Source organism: Pteronotus mesoamericanus, unplaced genomic scaffold, assembly GCF_021234165.1.
Source record: "Pteronotus mesoamericanus isolate MK-2021 breed Mesoamerican mustached bat unplaced genomic scaffold, CSHL_Meso_final scaffold_54, whole genome shotgun sequence".
NCBI lineage: Eukaryota > Metazoa > Chordata > Mammalia > Chiroptera > Mormoopidae > Pteronotus > Pteronotus mesoamericanus.
Window position 1 is genome coordinate 26,057,522 of NW_026555321.1, and position 22,424 is coordinate 26,079,945.

General features: G+C 50.8%; 1 protein-coding gene across 1 annotated transcript; it reads right to left on the reverse strand.

The window, feature by feature from the left end:
- Positions 1-595: 595 nt before the first annotated feature.
- RBP1 (retinol binding protein 1) lies at positions 596-22,048 on the reverse strand. The gene is given in 6 exon segments (XM_054595923.1): positions 596-826; positions 2,628-2,729; positions 21,173-21,351; positions 21,797-21,899; positions 21,901-22,017; positions 22,019-22,048. Coding segments are annotated over 6 exon segments (585 nt in total). The 3' UTR covers positions 596-772.
- Positions 22,049-22,424: the final 376 nt, after the last annotated feature.

The window sequence follows — 22,424 nt, forward strand, 5'->3', positions numbered from 1 at the left end:
ACTAACCAATGTCACTCCAATAAATTCAATAAAAAATTTAAAACTCTAACAGTTAAAAGGAAGGCTTTACATCAGCCCACAGATGAGGTTGGGATAGTTTTGGGTTAGTTCATGACACCTCTGAAATAAAATCCAGTTGGTAATTGCCTCTGGTTAAGGTTCACCTCATTCTACCTGCTTCCCCACTGCTATCCAGCTCCACTTCATTCACAAGTAATTTTAGAACATCTCCGACGTGCACATGCAGAGTTGCAGACCTTTGTTGGCCGGACCCCCTTATCTAGGCTCTAAGTTCCCAGGGCAGAGAGCATCTTCTCTGGCTTCTGTGGCACTCACTGCACTTTGGCCCTGACTGGACACGTAATGTAATAGATACCTAGATGACTGAACGTCAGGTCACACCCCCCGGACCCAATCAGTGCCCCTGGGGAAAGATCACACAGAGCAATGTTATGACTGAATCTTCAGGAGTGTGACTGAATTTTTCCCTTCTGTCCAGGGGTGGCATCAGAAGAAGCCAGCTTCAGAAGCCCCAGAGAAAAAATGAGCACAGTGGGGTGGCGAAGCTTCCCCAAAACAGACGTCTTGAGCAGAGATCACTTTTATTGGGTTGGTTTCATTTTAAGAAAAGGAAAAGAGACAAAGCCAAGAGACAGGCTCCTAACTGATACCTGGAGGTGGCTGGACGTTTCTGCCCCATGCTGTGCAAAGAGTGGGTTCCTGGCCCACACGTCCATGCCACTCATTCCTCGAGACAAGGTCTGCCCAGGCTTCAGTGCACCTTCTTGAACACTTGCTTGCAGACCACACCCTGCACTCTCATCTCCTGAAACAAAAACAGATGCTTGTCATTGGCCAGAGCAAGGTCACAAATGGGGTCCAGTACAGCCAGGGGCAGGAGCTTTGAAAATACTCAGTGGCTGCTATTTTTCCCAAGAATTGGTCTGAACTAACCAATTCCTTGGAGAGTCGGTTGAACTGGATCTGTGGAGATTAGCCTGCATCCCGTAAGCTGGGCTAGTTGGGGAACATGTGGCTGGCCCTCTGAAGTTCCCACTGCTTCCCTCAGGGGCCACAAGGCTCTAAGGACCTCAGGCCTAAACCCAGGACAGACTCTGCACCCAGCCTTGGAAGAAATCAGGTCCAGACACATGGCCTGACTCCCCGCCCCCCACCAAAGGGCTCAATAAGTTGGAGCAGATGAGGGGGGCAAACTAGCTTGGTGGTTCCAAGTTTTAGTTGCATGTTGGGGGATTTAATAAGTGTCTGGGCCCGGGCTAGACCAGTTATATCAGTGTCTCAGTGGGTGGAGTACTGGAGTTTCTATTTTTGAGAGCTCCCAGGCAATTCTAAAATATAGCCAAGAAAATCCATGCCCTGCCTACAGGGCAGCCCCTGCCGCTAGCTGCCAGGGAGAATGACAGCACAATGTTGCCATACCTTTCAAGGTTTTTTTGTTTGGTTGGTTCTTGGCATTTTTTTGAAGGAAGCCAGAAATCAGAATATTTATGTGACATCTCTTAAGTTTTAAATTGTTGGCTGAAGAAGTTTGAAGCCCACTGATGGACAAATAAAACAGGCCTGTGGCCCCCAGTTTACAATCTCTGCCAGAGCCACAGAACTATTGATCTGAGAAGACCAGTGGAAATCACACAGTCTGCCCCCATTTCTCTGCGGTTGAGGAAGTAGAAGCCCAGGGAGGAGATACTCAAGGCCAGGCATTGCAGCCTCTGAAAGTAATGCCCTTATGCCTCTTTTAGCCCATCCGTGCACATCCCAAAGCTCTTGCAGACCCTGATCTTTGCAGAATCCCTATGTGGTAGGATGGCATTTTGCAGTTGAGGTTGAGGGAAGGAAGGTACCTACTCAAAGACACCCAGTGAATTAGGACTAGAACCTGGGTCACCTGGACTGGGCTATTTTCTTAGGAGGAAAATAGCGGGGGAGTTCCAAGGTGACAGGACTGAGGAGAGGGCTCCTGTCAGAGGACACGTGTGAGTTTGGCCCTCCAGGTGCTAAGGCCCCTACTCTGGATTTGTGCGTGCTTTTCCCAGACAATGCATGGGATAGATGTGGCTTTGACCAGAGGTCCAAGGCTGGAGGACAGGGTGAGCGGGGCCCACGCCTGATCTGAGAAGGCTTCTCTTCCCCCAACCTAGATTGTTGAGTTCATGTCTTAGGGAAGCTTAGAGAATTCTCCTAGGTTCTTATCTGGCACAATTTGGTATGGTGAAAATGGACATTTGGGAGCAAATTTAGTTCTGCCACTTTCGAGCTGTGTAACTTGGATGTGAGCCTCCACACCCCCATCTTTAAAACAGGACCCAGACCAGCACCTGGCCCATAGGATTGCTAAGAGAACAGAAACAGAAGGAATGCAAAAGGGCTTTGCTCCACCACCAGCTGCCCATCGTCATCCCTCCCTCTGATTGGACAGGTGTGTCAGCCTAGACCTAGAAAACACACACATACTCGAGCATCTTTTCCAGCCTCCTTGGAAGAAAAACTTCAGAGCACAACCAAGGCCCAGCCATGGGGTACCCTTCCAAGGTCCATCCAGATCGCAACAGGGGACAGTGCCGCTAGGGCCCTGCCTGGCCTGCCCCACCCCCGCCCCAGGAACCTACCAGGTGCAGCTCGTCACCCTCAATCCACTGGGTCCAGCCTCGTCCCTCTTTCTCACCCTTCTGCACACACTCGAGCTTGTCCCCGTCCCAGCTCACAGTGGTCTGCCAAGCAAAAAAAAAAAAAAAAGCAAAAAAAAAAAAAAACATTTGTTAGTCTTGAGCAAGCAGCCCCTGGAGGCTGGAGGAAGGGCAGCCCCAACCTTGATAATCTGGTCAATTTCATTATACAAAATTTGCAGCCTAAGGCTTCCTGTCCCTCACGTGCTCTTATTAAAATATGCAAATCAGTTAAAAAATTACAAAAACCTTAAGAAATTTCATTTAAAAGGGTAAGTAGGAGAGAAAATGTCGTGGGGGTGGGCTGTCAGTGCAAAGGCTGAGAATGGGGCTGGGATGGGAGGAGGGGCTTCCGAGGGCTAAGTGCCACCAGGTGTGGGCGGGTGTGGGTTGCTGTCCTGCATCTTACTGGGGAGCGGTAGGTTCACAGACTTCCTTGCCCATCTCCAAAATTCATTAATTTATTCATTTGCAAGGTCTTGGGACACCAAAAAGTTCCCACCCCTGACCTCAAAATTCTGTTCATCTCACGGAGAATGACCTCGGATAGAATAACCAACTGCAGGTAGGAATGGCGGCTCTTCCAGGCACTCCCTGTGCCGTCTCTAAATGTCCCGACTGTCTCTTTGGAGCATGGATGAGCACCTCCATTTTACAGATCAGGTTTACAGATCAGGTTAAGAGACTTGCCAAGTTCATCCAGATGGTCAGTGGCAGAGTCAGGCCAGAACACAGACCCGTGGGGCTCTGAAGTCCCCCTCCCCACTGAACTCCGTGCTTCCCTAAGTGGCCCAGGGTCACCAGTTATAGATGGAGGTGGAGGGAATCCAGCTGAGAGTCAGGGAGGGAGAGGCTCTGGGAGGAGGAGGCACCAGGGCAGGGCCTTGAAGGACAGAAGAATGGAGCTGAAGCAGAGGAAAGGAGGGCTGGGGAGAGGGGTTCTTTGGGGACCACCATGAGATAAAGGAACAGAGACGAGGCAGCACGGATGTGCGTAGGAAGGTTCCAGGGAACTGTAGGTGAAGGAGAGGGAGCCCTTTGCCCTGTCGGTGCTTGCTACCACCGCCACCCACCACCTTTGAGCCCTTACATCTTCCTGATGGATGGCGGCCCTGCCAGGTGCTGGGTGTGCTGGAGGGAAGACAGCTAGCAGGAGGCAGCCCAGCCGGTGCCAGTGGGAGACATCACAGTCTTACCGGAGCGGCAAAGGGACCACCCAGGAATACGGGGCTCAGCATGTTGGAATTCTGAGACGCGGCAGTCCAGGAGCTCATGGTCTAGGCTGGGACCTGTGTGCAGGGGCAGGAGCCTCTCCCCTGTTTGCAGCCACCTGCCTCCCTTCCACACGGGGCCTGCTTCCCCACGGTGGCAGTTAGAACTCTGTTTGCCCCCTGTTCACTGTGGGACTCTGGGCAAGCCCCTTCTCGGAGTCCCAGTGTTCCCATCTGTCAGGTGAAGGGGTCAGAGGCCAGTAACTCAGAGATCCTGGCTTTACAGAGGTAAGGTTCTAGGGTTCTTGTGTTCCCGGCTTTGCTCAGCTGAGTAGGGATTTAGGAGAGGAGAAATCTAGGAAATGGGTGTGGTGCATATAGCCACTCCCTATAAAAAGGACCCCCTTCCCCTGCCTCCCAACCTATTGCTTTCCTGGGTTTGTTGATCACTACTGCCCTCTGCTGTTGAGATGACACCTGCCAGGAGACACATGCACAAGGGTGACAGTTGGAGCCAGCTGTGTTCCCCCAGCTTTGCACAGGAGGACTTGGGGTGGGGGCGGCAGTTCTCCCTGCAGAGCTCACTCGGGGCACATATCCAGCCCCAAATCAGAGAGGAGGTCCCATATCCAAGTCAGAACTTAATGAAGTTAATATCTGACAAGGTGTGTCATGGGTAATGACCATTAATGACCTCAAGCCACAACATAAGATGCCCATCTACTGGGTGCCTTATCCATCCCAGGCCTGTGAAGGGAAGAGGGGACTGAGAATTCAGATGGTTCTCAACTTCAAAAAGCTCCTAAGAACACTTGGCTTCGTCATTAGCTGAGCTTCTCTTCATGTGTTTATCCAGAAGTCTACTCTGCACACTGAGGGTTCCAGACTCAACCAGAGGCCTAGGGAGGATCCTTGGTTCTCAGCTTTGATACACACACTTCTGCCTATGGCAGATATATGAGAGTCAATGATACCCTCTGTACTGGAAAACACCAGAAATGCTCAAAGCAGAATACAGTAATGAAAAGAATACCTGTAATCTTGCTTCTTCAGAGATAATTGCTTTAACATTTTAGTGTACTTTCATCTAGCCTTTTCCCTCCTACTGATATGCATATATATTTCTGTTCTTAAAAAATTAAGATTACATCATTTACGGTTTTGTACCCTAGTTTCTTCATTTAATAGAAGCAATCACTTCAACAAATATTCTCCATTAGCAATTTTTTAATTATCATATAATATTCAGGAAATGGCTACATCATTTCAAGAAAATGATGGGCTTCTTTAAAAAAAATGATTAGGAATTTTAAGATGGTGACAGCGGAACATTAAAACAAGCGAGGGGCCCTTCTGAGCCCGGTGCCCTGCGTGACTCACTGGTCACAGGCTCACGAAGCTGCTCCCGTAGCATTTCACTGTACATACATACCATTATTTGGCCTGCTACCTATGCTTAGACACTTGGGTTATTTATAACGTTGTGCTACTAGAAATAAGACTTCCTTGTGTACATAGTTCAAAACACATCGTTTCCTTAGAATAAATTTCCTGAGGAAGAACTGTTGTGTTACAGAGTGTATATATTTTTAAGGCTTTTCATAAGTATTGCCAACTTGATCTCCAGAAGGCTCACACCTGTTTACCTTCTAACACCAATGTCAGAGAATGAGCATGAAAGACACATTCACTAACATAAATCAGGCTTTGCTTCTGGGCTAACATGTCACCCTTTCCAGATCATTTGGCAACTTTTAACGGGGATCATTTAGATAATAAATAAAAATACCTTACCAAAAGATTGACTGATGTAGAATCTCAGGCATCGTGATAGACTGAGGGATACAGGGAGCAGGAGGCTCTTTGGGTGCAGAAAATCCTTTCTTAGAGCCCCACAAATCAGACCTCTTAAAGAGCAGGATCCTTAACATAAAGTCTATGTCAGTTTCCAAAGGAGGCACTTTCTCACCGCAACTTCCTGTTGACCCTAGTGAGTTAGACAGAACAGACTATACTCCTCTGAGTTGGATATACAGGAGAGGCTGAGCTCAGAGGAGTTAAGTGACTTTCTCAGTGTCACCCAGCTAGAGCATGGGCTTTGCCTGACTCAGTGTCCCCTTATTTCCCAGCCCAGAGCAGGGCACCCAACACATGTCTGCTAAAGTCTTTGGGGGCTGCAGAAAACACATGAGCATTGTGCTAAGACCTGGAGTAGCTCCTGGAAGGAACGCCTTTCAATGAAGCCCAACCTTTGCTGGGCGTGGGTGCTGGGAGCCAGAGGCAGGCCCTGAAGACCTTGTCCTAAAGAGGTCACCACTGAGAAGGGCAGACAGACAGAGAAGGGCCAGACAGTCACGGCCCAGGGTGGCAGGTGCTGGGCCCCGGGGAAGCCCAGGGGCTGCAGTGCCCAGGAGGGCTCCTCATCTCATGGGAAACACAGCTCGTTTTTAAGTGGGAAGGCATCCCAAACAGAGTGCACAAGGACAAAACAGCCCGTGCTGTAAAGCTATGCTGGCGGTCAGGTGCGGGAGGACAGGGCCGTAGGGAAGAAGGGTCTGGAAAACACAACCTAAACACTGGGACTGTGGCCTGGGGCATGTTTTCCACGCCTCCAAAGGCTGCCTGAGGCCTCACACAGCCCCCTGGCTCTGATCTGCTGGGCGGAAGCATCAGGGAGAAAGAACACTGACCAGGCGGGCCAGAGAATCTGCTGGGGGGTCCTCTGGGTTAAAGGGGTCTTAAGTTCAACTATCGTTTACACTGGGCTCCTGGAACCTGCCCCTTCCTACTGTTTACCTGTTATCAGGTTAAAACCAGTATTTTCCGCACAGGACATGTTCCCTGGAGTCAACAGGCCTGGGCCCTCTGTCCCTAGCCTTGTGGAATGACTTTGGCCAAGGTTAAGCTCTCTGAGCCTCGGTACCCTCACCTACAAAAGAGGGGTTAATGGTTCCTTCTGTGCAGACGGTTTCATTTGGTGATCTCCAAAGGATCACATGATAGTCATCCCCCTGTCATATTTACTGTGGCCTTGGCTGTGTGCCTTGCTTTGGCCAGTAGGACATTAGTAAGCACGGCTCAAGCAGGACCTTCATAGGCACTTGAACGTTGGAGGCGTGTCCTCTCAGAACCCCCTCCTCTCAGAACCCAGCTGCTGTGCTTTACAGGAGTCCAGGCTATTCTACTGGAGAGAAAGACTGTGTGGAAAAGCCCTGAAGGACGAGGAAGAGAAGTTACTGCGGAAGAACTGAGTTCCCCAACTACGCCTTCAGCTGAATACTAATGTGAAGCTGAAGAACTGCCCAATCAACCCATGGAATCACACGATTAAATGGTTGTTTTAAGTTATTAAGTTTTGGGGCAGTTTGCTATATGGCATTAGATATCAGAAAAACCTACTTTACCAGGTTGTGCTGAGAATGAGAGAAAAATACATGAAATGCATAGGGCTGGCATATGAGGCATGAGGTAATGGTAATCATGATGTCCAGATATGGACAGGATTTTCTTGTTGAAATTGAACAATAACTAATGTTTTTTTTTTTAGTTGGAGATTTGTGAAGAACAGATGGACATGCTATTTATCATGGCTAAATGTTTCAAAAGCTCCTTCCCTTCCTGCAGATTTGGCTCCAACAGGGGACTTGCAGGGCTGCCTGCTGAGCTGGGCACCGAGGAGCACTGCTATGTTCACTTCCCGTAAAATTTAATTAGTCTTTGTTTAACCAGAAGAGCTATTTGGAGACTTCCCGTGGATAGCTGTGATGACTCCAAAAACGTGGTAGTTCTCCTACCTCGCTCTCCTACATTCACTTGTGGTGGGGAGGGACTTTTTAAGCTTTGTATCCTGTGGGAATAAACCAGCCACTGCCCAGAGGATTAGATTTGTCTTAAGAACTGAAAGGCGGGTGCACAGTTGGGGAGCAGGATGATCCCCAAAAAGCAATGGAGAGGAAAGAAGGAAGGAAGCAATGTTGCAAGGGGAATGGGTAACAAACAATGGTCACTTGTTTTCTTATGATACAAAACATAACTTCTGATAACAACCTTCCCCAGGATCCAAGCAGAGGTCATCTGGTGACCTGCCTCTGCAGCAGCCACTGTTGCTAGACCAGGCGCAGTCAAGTCTGGGACAGAGATTCAGCGTGTTCTATGACTGCCAGACCTGAAAGGGTCCTTAAGGTCTCATTCAATCTAGTTTTCTAGCCTGGGCCCTCACCGCTGCGTAATGCACTGAATCAGGGTCTAATGGAGGAATTTCGGCCCAGAGGATGCTCCTGACGCTTTCCAAGTGGCACGGGGAGGTGGTTACTCTGGGGCTGAGGTAGACACAGTGCAACCCACGGGGATGGGCAGTGCTGCCCCCAGTCCCTCACCCCTGTTAGCTCTGGGACTTCCTTTTGGAAATGACACCCAGAGAAATCCAAGGACAAGAGGGTGGTATGACCGTACTCAACTCCCCTCCAAACCGTAATTCTCATGGCATAGGCCACTTACAAGTCTGCAAATGGGCTGGAGCCTAGAGCAGCTCGTTGTAAAACGAAGCCAGTCTAACTTTCCTATTAAAAAACTAATAGCTTCCAATACTTTGGGCTTGTCAGCAGCTTTCCCAGAAAGGCATACACCTACAGATGCATGAAGACAGCTTGGCCTCACTCTGACAAGGGACTGTCACTTTAAAAGCCATTCTCTAGCTCCCCTGACCACTTAGAAAGCCCAGCTGGCACTGCTGCATGGGACCAGGGACACAGAAAACCCGACTCCCACAGGCGGCCTGAGGAAGTGTGTTCCAGGAACGCCTTGAGGCCCCCTTGCCCCGTGCAAGTGACCTGTACTGCAAGTGACAGAGCATTCCCACTAAACAGATCCATCTCTTGGCAGTGACCTGGCATGAGCCACAACTAGTGGATTTCAAATTGCCTGCCAAAAATCGGTGCCATTAGTTACAGCTCCCACATGCCCAAACACCACTACAGCGAGCAGGGCGCGGGGGATGAGCAATCGTTCATCCCTTCACTCTTGCCCACCCAGCTCTCTGCTTATGGACCTCCTGGAAGGCAGAGTCTGACTCTCGCTGTCTCTGCGGTTCCAGAGTTGGGTCATAACAGAGCACGGCTTGTCCACGGTGATTCTGCCTGCAAAGGCCAGAGCCAGGATAGACCCAGGTCTGACTCTGAAGTCTGTGCTCTTAATCTGGAATGGGGTGGGAAGTGTGTGAATGGGAAAACCAGACAGTGTATTTTCTATACGTGATTTGAATCACTACGTGATGCACATTGGCCACTCCTCCTGGAGTCTGATTTTACCCTGTGAGGGTTCCTGGGACAATAAGGAGGTTCTCAGCCTCTGGAGCTTGTGTTCAACAAGTGAGCAGGTGGGAAGGGCAAGGAGGGTAACAGGGAACCTGCCAGCTTCCTAGTAACGTGCTGGGAGGATTCCATAATGTTTCACTTGATCTTTAAGCTTTAGAGCAAATAAAAATGAAGCTTAGTTAAGTAACCAGCCCAAGCCACCCAGGGGTTAGGAGCTGAGCCATCACTTAAACCCAGTTCTTTCTGGCTGAAACGTCTACTACCTGCACGGCCAGGCTGCTGTCTAAGTGCATGGGCTGGTCCCACTTCTGATCCACTCCTAGGGGGCTGGCAATTATCTGAAATCAGCGCATTTGGGGGGAAAGCCAATTCACTCTAAAAGCAGATTAAAACTAAATTAATAAGGCCTTAAAATGTGAACAAGTAATTAGGGACATAAAAGCTGTTAACAGCAACTACTACACACCAGTAAAGCCACAAAAAGGCTATGTGGGCACAGAAGAATGCAATTCTAAGACCATGAAGAAGCTTAGAGCAAACGATAATAAATTCTTAGGGCAAACAAAATGATACAATGTTAAGACTTGTCTTGGCATGCCATTTTTAAAAATTCCTTAAACATTTAAGAAAGTACCCAGAATCAATTTTAAAACAAGAAATTGTCAGAGAGCTCAAGGCCCCCTGAGGCCAAGGTTGCGGGTGGGGAGGAGGAAAGCAGGGCTGGAGCCGGTTGCAGGCCTCCTGGGCACTGCACTCCGGCGTTCCAGGGGGCCGGCGCCGAGGGCGGCCCTGAGGCGAGGCTGGACCCGAGCTCTGCCTGCAGCTCAGCCTAGAGGGACGGCAGACGTGTGCACTGGCGTAGGCCCCTCCTGTATTCTGTGCTGGGACGTGTGATGGGCACCCAACCCAGCCTGGGGTGTAAAGAAAGGCTTCCTGATGGAAATAAAAAGGTCATTGTCATTATCACTTGTTACCACTCACCATTTTAATGATACATGTCGAATACTCTCACTATGTGCCTGGCAGGATGTTAAACAGAATGTGGGTCATAGCAAGTTGATTCCTTAAACCTCCTGGAGCCCGTATGCTTCTCCGCACTTTACAGGTGTGGAGGCTGAGGCTTTAAGGTAACCCACCCAGGAAGTGGAGGGTGAGATTTGACTCTGGTAGCACTCTTGGCTACTGTGCTCCGCCGGCCCCTGATCTAAGCTGGCCCTTGAATGAGTGGCAGGGTTTTGCAGCACGGTTCTGTGCAAGGAAACCTGTTCAGTAATTGTGGGTTCCACACCTGCACACCAGCGTTGGGTGCTGGAAACAGAGGCAGGTAAGTGAGGACCCTGCTCTCAGAAGCTCACACACTCCTGGAGAAGAAAACAAGCAGACAGAGAATTCCAGCAGAACTGGAAGTGCTGGTCAAAGGCAGGGGATGGTAGTTACGCAAGTGGAAAGGCACGTCATGGGCCTCTGAAGTAGGGACAGAGTTCTAGAAGGGGAGGGTTCCTGGGGGAGGTAATATTGAGAGGAATGCTGGAAGTGACACCAAAGAACAGCATGTAGGTCAGGTTAAAAGGAAAAATAGAAGAAGAGGCATAAGGGACTCACAGGCAGAGGGAGCATCCTGGACAGAGGCGGGAGATCAGGGCTCCACAAGGGAGGCTTCTAAATGGGTTTGCCTGGCTGGGCTCTCTTGGCATGACCCTCCCCATGGAGCCAGATCCTGCACCTCCAGCTCCTGACTTTACTGGGGAGATCACTCACAGCCTCTCTTCTTCAACTTTACACCTCTGTGGCTCCAACAAGCCAAACCTGGTGCAATGGAAAACTCCAGATGTTGGCTTACCCAGCAGGCAGAGCTGGCTCTGCTACTCAGTCCAGTGCATGGGTTATTAGGTCCATCTGAAGGGAGCGTGGAGGGTTAAGGGGGCTGTCCTGCCAGAGAGTGCTCAGAGGGGCTCTGAAGAACAGAGTCCACCCTCTATGTCTGATCTTTCAAGAACAGAAACAAACAGCTTCCAGAAGGTGAGAGTTGCTAGCTGGGAAACCAGGGAAGAGTGAGCAGTCAGGAGCTCTTGACATAGAGCTCCTTGGGGTCTGGGATCCTTTCAGTCACAGCAGGATACCAGCCCCCACCTTAGATCTGTGGCAGAGAAAATGCATATTATTGAATGAATGGCAGGAAAACATTCTAGAGGTACTCTTGCAATTTTTCAGACAGTGAACACCCATTTTTTTTTCTTTTTAGACAAAATAGCCCAGGCAATGTGGCTGTTTATTCTTTCATAGATTAGCCTTGTAAAATTGGATTAGCCATTGGGGTGACAAAGGTCCCAATTTTCTCAGGCCTAGAGCACTTGGTCATCATGCCCACAGCCACACAGATAGTAAGAGTATCAGTCAGGGTTTAAACCCCCTTCTGCCCAACCCTGAACCCATGGCCTGCCCCAAGTTCCCACATGACCCTCTTGCTGCCATGGAGGGTGTCACCCTGGAATAGCACCTCTCTGGCAGGTTGTGGGCCTGGATCAGACCCAGCTACTGGATAGCGGTTCACCTGCCTTTGCTGGGCATTCAGGAGAGAACCAATGACAGCCTTGGATAGAGGCAGGTCTGAGCTCCAACCCAGGCCCACCTCTTTGTAGCTGGGTGACCCTGAGCAATTTACTCCACCTTCTGAGCTCCATTTCTTCATCTGCAAAATGGGCTAATGCATTTGCCACAGAACAGTGCCATAGGGGAAATGAAACAAGGAGCTGCAAGGCCCCATTTCAGCGCTGGACACATAAAACACTCGGCAAGCAGCAATTGCCCTCCTGACCGTGCCCGGCCTGTTTCCATGGGTGTGGAGAGGTGCACCCCCTCAGGCCTGGCTCTGCTCATGTGACCCCTGCTAGCTTTGTCCTGGACGGTCAGGTCCCTTCACATGTTACCACCCCCAGAATTTGTCTTTTGGAGGATATGGTTTACAAGGTGAGAGAATTAACAACTCATATTGCTAGAGCAGTTGAGTGCAGCTTTCTTGCATCTACTCCTCACCCTTATAATTATCCCCACTTCGCAGACAAGTAAAGGCCCAGAGAAGTGAAGTAACTTGCTTAAGGGCAGTAGGTTTGAAGTGGCAGAGATGGGATTCCAAAGATGACAGTCTGGCTCCAGAGCTAAACTGATTACAAATCAGCCAGACGGCCAGGCCCTGCCTCCGCGGGAGCTGGGCTGTGGACGAGCGAGAGCCTGAAGGGAGCCCTGGAAGAGCTGCCCATAGCCCTTGAAGCTGGGGTTCCTGGCCAGCAAAGCAGCCTCCATGGTCGGGGAGAATGGAATGTAAACCAAATGTCACCCCCCTGCACCTGACGATTCCATCCCATGACACTACTGCTTCATCGGGAGACAATGCATTTGTCATTTCAAGAGCTTCACAGAGAAACGAATCCAGAGCTTTGACCCCCTCACATAACAATGATTCCTTCTCTCTCTGGTAACATTCTAGAGTCAGACCACCAGGATCCAAACGCTGCTCTGCCAGCAACCAGATCTCAGACAAGAGACACCTGTTCTGCCTTTCTTTTTCTTCATATGTAATATAGAAAGAGTTTCAGCATCTTCATCAGGGAATTGTGAGGATTAAAGAATGAATGCATGGAAAGTGCTTAGAATTGCTAGCACATGGGAAACACCAGACAAACTTTAACTATTATCAAACGACAAGCAGCTCTTGCAGTGGTAGAATCAATGGCTATCATTTATATTGTTTCAGGGTCTGCTGTTTTTACTTAACACTCACTTGACAAACACATTTGAGCCCCCTGTGATGAGCACTGGATATAAAAGATGTAGGCCCCCCTGTCTGGAATCTCAGATGCATTAACAAATGTCACAGGTGCCCAGGAGCAGCACCTGCAGAGAGAAGCAGTGAGGCAGAAGGCGAGGATGAGGGGGATGGACAAGATGGATGGAGCAGCTAAACCTGGGCTGGTCTGGACCAATGGGTAATTATCCTCCTGGAGGAGGAGGCGGGGCCTTAGCCCAGGGAAGTGAGCAGCGAAATGCAGAAGGGGGTGGTAAGTGAAGGCACCTGCAAAGATGAGATGCGACCTAATCTGAAGTGTGAGGTAGGGACTGCGGCTGGAGAGGCAGGTGTGGCCACATGCTAAAGGGCCCGGGTGTCGCCTGGCCTTGCCTGTCAGCACTGGGCAGTCTCGGGGGGTTTTGAGATTAGAGTAGCATGATCAAGTTCCCTTTTTAGAATGGAAAGGATGGGCTGCAGTGTTGAGAACAGTGGAAGGGAGATCAGTGTGACGCTACTGCAGTCATTAAATGAAATAATCCATGGAAAGTGCTAAGCCTGGCACACCGTAAGCACAAGAGATGTTAATTGTTATTATTATTATAGGCAGGAGACAGGCAGAACTGTGGGGATGGGGGAAGAGATGCTAAACAGCAGAATCTATGGAACTTGTTGACTGATTGCCATAAATGCTTTTATCTTCACAGCGATCATTTTCATGGCTACATGGTGGCTTATGGAATTAAAACGCCTTAGTCCCTAACCACCTGCGGTTATTTGGCATTTAGGAACACCAGTAGCAGGCAGTCTGTTCTGTAACCATATAAAGCAGGAGTCAAAGATCCGAAGGCGAATCCCCAGGGACGGGTCCCCAAGGTTCTTGTCTGTGAAGTGGGAGAGCAGCGCCCCCTCTAGGATTGCTGGAGGATTGCATGATAAACGTAGAGTGCTGGGGCAGGGCCTGCCAGAGCAGCCTCACTTGCTGGCTACATTCCTGCGGATCGCTGAAGATCATTATCACACAGCTACACAGACCTTCCTACGAATAGTTTGTTTTTTTCTTTCAAATGATGTTCCTGGAATATAATCCCATAAGTGGGACCTCTGCACCAATGAGTAAGATGACTTTCCTGACTCAATGCACACCACAAGATGGGATTTTTCCCCCCTCATTTTCTGAGTTCGAGGCCAGTCTGTTCCAAGGCTGGCAAAGGTAGGTTGTACAGCCTGGGTTCCCCTCCATCCCTGCCTCTTTCCTTCATCCCATCTTGCTTACACAGTCCATCCCCAGAGAGCTCCCACACTCTCTTTGGACCCTCGCCTGGGAAGAAGGGGGAAGGCAGGCTGGAAGGAGAGACTTATTAACATCCAGGTGTTAAAGACAGCTAGCTAGCACTCTAAGGTATTTGCATATTAAAGGAAACACCTAGAGAAGACTTTGGATAGTTAGCCAGAATGAATGTGCTCTAATGGAGGCATTTCAGGCAGCTTACAGAGACCTGGGGTTTTCCTTTGGAGGACAAGGGTGTGTGTGTGTGCAGGCGCGCACGCGCGCGCCTCAATTTATACAACAGAGACAGCAACAAAAATGCTTCCCAGGAAGGAAGATGTTGTGACCCAGGTATGGTCCTTGTTCTCAGAGATTTCAGTCAACTCCAAGTCAAATATGAGTAAATCCCAATCACATGTGAAATGTCTGCAACAGGACCTGGGCTGCAGGGGCTCGCATCTGGAGCCTTCCGTGGGGAAAGGGGACACTGAGGACAGTCGTCACCTTACAGACTCTGCATGCCTGCAGGGGAGGTTAGAGGGGTTTCCTGCCTTACCCACCTCTTCTGGTTCCAGGCTCTGTGGAGCCAGGGGTCTGCGTGGACTGTGAGAGCCTGGAAATCCTTGGACCACTGGGATGGTAAACCCCCAGTCTAGGGTTTCAGAAAGGCTCTGGCCCTTTGGTGCACACGGCATTGTGGCTTCACAAGGCACTGTCCCCTGCACTATCTGCATGGTCCTCGGAATTTGCCCTGCAACCAGTAATCATGATGCCCATTTTACAGATGTGAAAACAGAGGCAATGTGTCCAATTAAGGTCACTCTTCTCCATGTCTTTATGCCTTGTCAATACTGTCCACCTCCAGGTTGCAAGGAGGCTCACAGTAAGTGCCAGACCTCAGCCGAGCTCCGTGGGGGTCCTTGTAATAGAGACCTTTACCTAATTAGAGTCCTTCCTCTGCCACTAGCTGGCTATGTGACCTTGCATTACAAAGGTTCTTAACCTCTCTCACCTCAGATTCTCATCTGTATAGTGGGCATAGAGATAGTTACAGAATAGCGGTTGCTGTGGGGAACAAAAGAGAAAAATTGCTAAAACCTTTTGGTACAGGCAGGGCACTTAGTAAAGATTGAGTACACGTCATTTCCCTTTGTTCCAGCCTACCAAAAACAAAACCTAACAAACCAGTGTGATTCTTGAAAGCTACTTTGTGAACTTTATTTGGGTTGTTTTAATTCTTCCTTTAGTAAATCCTCAAAAGCAAGCTGCTGACATGATTTCAAAGGTCGGAGAACTTTAGCTAAGACATGAAAGAAACTCCGTGTTTCCATCCTGGAAACGGCCCAGCCAAATGCTGGGGCCTGATCTGGGCAGAGGCGGCTCCCAGAAACTGCCAAATCCGATGGCGTGTTCAGCTCTGCAGCCCAGGGAGTTATTTCTGCCATGAGCATTGTATGCTTTTTAAAAATAAGAACACACACACAAAAAAATCTCTTTAATGAGTCAAGAACAGGATCAGAAAGCTGGCAAGAGTTTACACCAAAGTGTTGACAGCAGCTTGGTGGAGTCTGTGTATACCACATATAATTAGATGGATGGGTGGATGGGTGGATGGATGATGGGCAGGTAGAAGTAAGAAAGTCAAGGAGGGAAGGGAAGGAAACATAGATGGTTAAAAAGGACAGAATTCAGAAAACCTATAAGTGCTGATATAGAAAGATGTCTAAGAAATATCAGTGAGTTAAAAAAAGTAATATGCAGAGAAGTGGGTCTTTCTCTCTCCCTCCCTCCCTTTTTGGCTTTAGAGACATTGACTAATTAATTGATCATTTGACAGAGATTTGCAAGCAGATCACCAGAAACAGTAACAGGGATAACCTCTGGGGAGTGGGAATTAGGCCAAGAGAGGGAAGGGGCCCTTTCCCTTTCAGTCGACTCTCTCCTATGCTATTCGAATTTTTTCCTTTTACAATAAAAACAAAGAACCCCACAGAGGGGCGGAGGCCTTGAAGTGCAAGGCAGGCTCTGTGGAAGGGTCATCCTGAGTTCAGAGCTGGATACGAAGGCAAGGCCTCAGCCAGGGGAAGGGGCCCCAGGCTCCTGTGTGAACAAAGCCGCCCCCTCCAGGGAAAACCTGTCCTGGTGCCCATGGTGGAATGACAAATGGCCCTTCTGCCACCACCATGCAGAGCCAGGCTGACGGCTGTGGTCCCTGGCCGAGGCTCACTCTTCTCCCACAAAGGCTGCTCATGCTGGGGGGGTGGGGGGAGTTGGGAACAAAGAACCCAGTCATTCCTCATCCTGAGGGATTCCCTGGTCCCAGAGTGGGGAAGGCTATTCGAAGTTGAGGAGAACCTTCCTTTTCCAAGGTCCCCCACCCTGCCAAAGCCTACAGCTGTGAGATTCAACAAATGATAATGGTTTCAAACTGGGCTGGAGATTTCGTCTGAGTGGGTAAAGGCGTGCAGGATGAGGTGGAGAAAAACCGGGCCTCGTCTATACAGTTCTACCAAAATGACAGCTTCTGCTGCTTGTGGGCCACGTAAAAGCCGAATAGAACAGACTGAAAATGTGAGCTGAGTGGCTGACCCTGGGCTACACAGAGCTGGCCCTCTCCATGCTGCAAGCCTGGGGAGAGACCGCAGAGCCATTTCAGGTGGTTCTGGGCATGGATCACAGAGCCTACAGGCGTCAGATGACGGACTAAACCGGCCAGTGGCTCATGGCTCTCTACACCTGGTTTTGAAAAGACACAGGCACAGAGATGTTTGCTCCAAAGCAGGGGATCGAAAGCCTTAGTTGCATCAGAACCACCTGGATTTTCGGGTGTACCGAAATCCAGGTTGCTGGCGCCACTCCTAGAGTTTCTGATTCTCTGATTCAGCAGACCAGGGGTGTGGCCGGGGAACCTGTGTCTCCGACATTCTTGGGCAGCTGCTGCCGCTGCTGGCCTCCTCTGTCCTCTGGCCTCTGCTGAGGGAACCACTGCTCTAAGGAGCACACGGCGCCAATGATGACGAGGGGCCAGCTGATCCTCGGCTTCAGGTAACAGGGTGGGGTGAGTGGACTTCGGGAAACGGGACAACATATCATCTAAAGGGAGCAACTGTGACAGTGTCGCAGGGGGCCACATGGCACAGAAATAATCAGGCACCCAGCATTTTTAGTATCTTGATTTTTCTTTTTTGTAGTAAGAACAGCTAGAAATATGGATTTTTTTCCTGTTAAATCTTGCAATCTTTGGCAATCACTGGTAGCTGGCTCTGAAATTTTTCAAATATTGTGCAGGCCAAACAAAACACATCTGTAGGCCAGATCTCACCCTCTGGCTAGGAACTTTATCTGTGTTCCCAGGGAAGGGGGCAGGTCAGAGACCTCTGAGCCAGGCAGCCTCGGAGAGGAATGTCGGCCTGACCACGCCTCTCCCAGCAAGGCTCCCTGCGGCTTGTTGGGGCCACATCTAGGCTCCCCGTCACGCCCCCATCCCTCTGCTCTCCCCTGGCCACATTTTGCACTTCAGCTACGCTGAAGTCTCTAGACTGCACCTCTCTCATCTCCTTAAACCTCCTCCCAATCAGGCCTTTTCTGCCCTTGGGCCTTTGTGCTCGTGGTTCCTCCTGCCTGGAATGTTTTTATCCCTTCTTCGGCCTGCCCTAACTCTTGTCCTTGAAGACTCCGATCAGCTGTGATCTCTTCTGGGGAACCCCCCGGGACCACTGCTCCCCCAAACTCCCCAGCCTATGCCCCTCAGACCACTGTGCTTCCATCACAACACTGGGCCGTAATGGCCTGAAGATGCTTTTGTCTTCTCCACTGGCCTGGGTGCTCCAGGAGGCCTTGCTGCCTCCGTGTCCCCACACCAAGCCCAGGGCCTGTGGTGGGACAGGTCCAAAAGAGCATTTAGGAGGTGCTGCTCTCTTGGCCTTGGCATTCCTCTCATCCCTGTGCTGTTTGCCTGGCTACTTTCTGACTATCCTTCCAGTCACAGCTCACGCTCCCCTTCCTGTGGGAACTTACCCTGACCTCCCAGACCCAGGAGGGGGTCCTGCTCTGCCTGTCCTTTCTCCCTGACACACAGTAGTGTGACAGTGTGACTGGCTCCTTTGATCAGTCTCCGCCACTACCCTGAGCTCTGTGAGGGCGGGACTCTCATGTGATTCATCTCAGTAACATAGAGAGGGGCTGCAAAGAAAGAGCAAGCACCTTAAAATGCTCGTAGGACCAAGAGAGGAATGAACAAAATATGAATGATCCCCTGTGAGAAATGGTACCTTTGTTATGCACCGGAAAGAGCACGTTAGAATGAATCAGCCTGATGCTGAGAACAAACTGGCTTCCTCCCAGCTGCTGCTTCTGGCTGGTGGATACAGAGCATGTGCAGCAGAAGGGGCCGCCACCTTGCTCAGGACCCCGGTACAGCCACAAGCCTCAGGCTGGACAGCCGCTGTAGTTCTGTTTTCCTAACCCTTCCGCGGCCGTGCTCTTCACTAGGGTCTGCCATCCAGCTGGGCGGCCGGGAGAGAGAGGTGAGGCGGGGGCCAAGGGAAGCCTGGGCTGAGCGGCCGGCCCGCCCCCAGTGGGCAACACAAGGTGAGTGGCCATCTAGTGAGTCCTGCCCAATTTCATCGAGTTTGCTCAGCTGCTGGACCCCCTGATTTGCTCACCTACCACTGTCCTGCCGCCGGGTTAAGAAAACAAGGTGGCCACGTGTCCCTTCCTTTGTGTCCAAACCCCTCCCTTCTACCTCCCTTTCTTTTATAATCAAGTACAGAAATGACCCTCTCCAGGACTTCTTCCGGGATCCCCTCCTCTGGGTGCTTCCCTTTGTCCCCACTGACCTCACTGTGTTTGGACTGTTTGTGTCTCCACCACAAAGACTGTGAGCTCTTGAACATCAGGAATTGTGCTGTACTGGGCTGTGTCTCCGCCCCGGTGCAGTGATGGCTAACACATCAGAAAGCGGTAGGTACAGTGCAACGGTTAAGGGCAGGCACCCTGGCGCCGATGGACCAAAGTTAAATCCTCCCTCTGCCATCTACTTTGCTTCCCCAAGACCATACAACAAGTCCTGCCTCGGTTTTCTTCCCTGTAAAATGTTGTGAAGATTGAATTAAAATATAATGTGAACAGTACCGGGTATATAGTAAGCACTTGATGAGCATCAGCAAGTATTCCTAGGTGATCAATGAATATTTTACACATTAAGGGCTAAAAGTGTGAGGAGAATTAGCCAAGTACAAGCCAATACATTCCAGAGGTTGTGGGTGACCCAAAATAAACAGAGATGTCTTTTGCATTCTGTGAGTTCCCCAAGAGCGAGCTGGGGGTGACAGTTCTTACAGTGCAATTCCAAGCAGTGAGCCCAGGCAGACCCTGCGCAGCTGTCTGAAAGGCAGAGCCCCCACCGCACGGGGCAGACCTTTCCCACTGTGAGCCTCTGGGCAGATAAAGTGACCTTTGGTCTTCTAAAGGCACAACCTGACATTTCCCTACAACAATAGTGTTTTCTCCCACCAGGGCCCTCTCCAAGGACACTCCCTGTCTGCAGTTCCCTCGTCTGCCATCATTCCCAACAGCAGACTCACACTCACTCCTGACCGCCTTCAGATGAATCAACAAAAGAGGAGGCGTCCCCCAGGCCTGGGGCTCCTTGTGCCCAGACACCAACGCTCCTCAACCACAATCCTAATAAACCTCAGCCAACTGGTTTCTGCAAAGCCCACCAGCAGAGACGAGCTAGGACAGAGCAGGCTCATGGGCTTCAAAGTCCAAAGACCTAGGGTTCAAATCCCGTCTTTTCCAAGTCTCTTCTCCTGTGGAGCCTGTTATTGCATAATATGGGGTGACTAATCCCTCCCTCGCTCAGCTGCGCACAGTGCAGGGCATACAGCAGACAACCCCGCCCCCCTCACTGTTTATAATGAAAGGGGGAGGAGGGAAAGACAAGGGGCAGGGCCTCATCAATAGGCATAAACTATTGATAGCTCTGGACCCAAGCCTGTGAAAGGGAGACTGGGAGCACCCTGACCTCCCAGCGACCAGAGAATGTTGATGGAGGCCTGAGGCTGACCTTCCGGAGTTTGCTGTGACAGCACTAATTGGGGTCTCCAGGTCACCAGCTTCCCACCCTTGGGGGCAGGGTCTCCCTCCCTCCCCTCCCCTCCCTCCACCCCCACTGCTGAAACTCTGGCAGGAGCTGCACAGGAGCCGACCTTCCCAGTAGGTGTTGGCTGCAAGGTTCAAGGGCAGCTCATCAGTGCACAGTGGAAAACAGGTGGGAAAGGGGATGGTCAGGAGCCCAATCCCTGTTTTGGGGACATGAAGGGGCAGGTCAGAAGACCTACCTGAGATCACAGTGCCTCCTGCTTCCCAGTGCCTCCTGGGCTCAGGCTCAGTCATATAGGAAGTTTACACTTCAAGAGGGCTTCCTGTGTTTCTTCCTTATTTCCTCCCTCCCTGCTCTCCTTCCACCAGCCCACAGTGTAGCCAGAGAACAGTCAACAGGCATGCCCGGAGCTCCAGCCCAGCCCCTCCCTAGTTGCCTTACTCAAGGCATGTAATGGCGGATAAAGTGAACTTCATCTCTTTTAAACTGTTTTCTCATCTGTTAAATGGGTGTACTCATACCTCCCTCAAAGGTTCCTGGGAGGAGGTGGAATCAAGTGTACAAACCACATGGCTCAGTGTCCGGATACAGAGGGAGCTAAACAAACCTAAGTTTTTATAACAATAACCCTCTGGTTTGGCCTGAGAAGGATGTTGGATGAGTGGGTACTGCCTAGCTTGGGGGATGGGAGTGCCAAGATCTCTAGTTCTGAAGAACACAAGAGCCCTTATCTCCTCTGAAATTAATTAGCGCAGCCTTCGGTCAGGTCCCTTGGACAGGAGATGTCCAGGTGTATGTAAATCCTCACCATGCACTTGCGGTCATCAATGCCCGTCAGATCCTCCTCAAACTCCTTCCCAACGTGGAAGTCCATGATGTAGTTCCTAAAAGTGCTCAGTGTCCGGATGATCATGTGGTCACCGTCCTGCACGATCTCTTTGTCTGGCTTCAGCAAGTTGGCGATTTTGCGCAAGGCCACATTGACATCTGCAGGGGTGCCGGGACAGAGGGGCAAAGAGTTGGCCAAAAAACTCAGAGACCTGTTCTTAGGGTGGAGGGTTCTTCGGGGCTCGCTCCCCGGGAAAAATAGTTGGGGTTCCCTCTCACTTGCACTGTCTCTGCGCTCAGCCAGTCTGTGCCTTTTAAGACTTTTTTCCTTCTTTTTGCACCAAAGTTTCCTGCCCTTATGCTAACTCTTTAAAAACAAACTAGAAACCAAGCCCAGCTTTCCTAATGAAATTAACCATGTCTAGAGCCAACTTCAGATATTTACCACTAACGAACCTTAACAACCCCCATCCTCCAATAGGAAGCCTGCTGGCCACCCTCGGAGCCCGGGCAGCGGACGCCCTGTCTGCGCAGGCTCTGGGGTGGGGCCTTTCGGAGGGGTACGGGGGCGCCCCCGGGCCGAGCTCCACGAGCAGCGGCTTACCGAGCGCGCGCAGGTACTCCTCGAAATTCTCGTTGGCCAGCATCTTCCAGTATCCGGTGAAGTCGACCGGCATTTCGGAGGACGACTGGGGTCGGACGGCCACGGAGCGGTCGGGAGTAGCTCTTGGCTCTGCCGGGGCAGCAGCTACCGAAGCGACCCGGCTGGTGGGCAGCCCGGAAATGTGCGCCCTCAAGTGGGGCGGCGACAGCTGGATTCCGAGCGAGCGCGCACAAAGCGCGCAGGAGGATCCATTGTAGCCGTCGCTCCTCCTTCCTTAGCGGGGGCGGGGGATGTTGGAGGGCTAGGTTTGTTCCTGGCCGGTGGCCACCTTCTTTCAGACCTCCTGTTCCCTTCCCTGTGAAGGAAGAAAAGGGGGCGGGGCGAGGGCTGTTGCTTTATTGGCCCCAACTCTTCGGTTCCTGCAAGATTCCTTCCAAAGCCATGAACTTCTCATATTCAGCGATCACTTGAGGGTTGGGAAGCAGTTTCCGGTTTGCTGGACCGATTAAGGAATGAGGCCACTTTATAGGCCTTTGTCTACAGCCCCTGGCGTAGGGGCTCAGGCCAGTGAATGCCCAGTCAGGGTCTGGGAAAGCGGGGCAGCTGAACTCTAGGTGAGAAAAGTGGG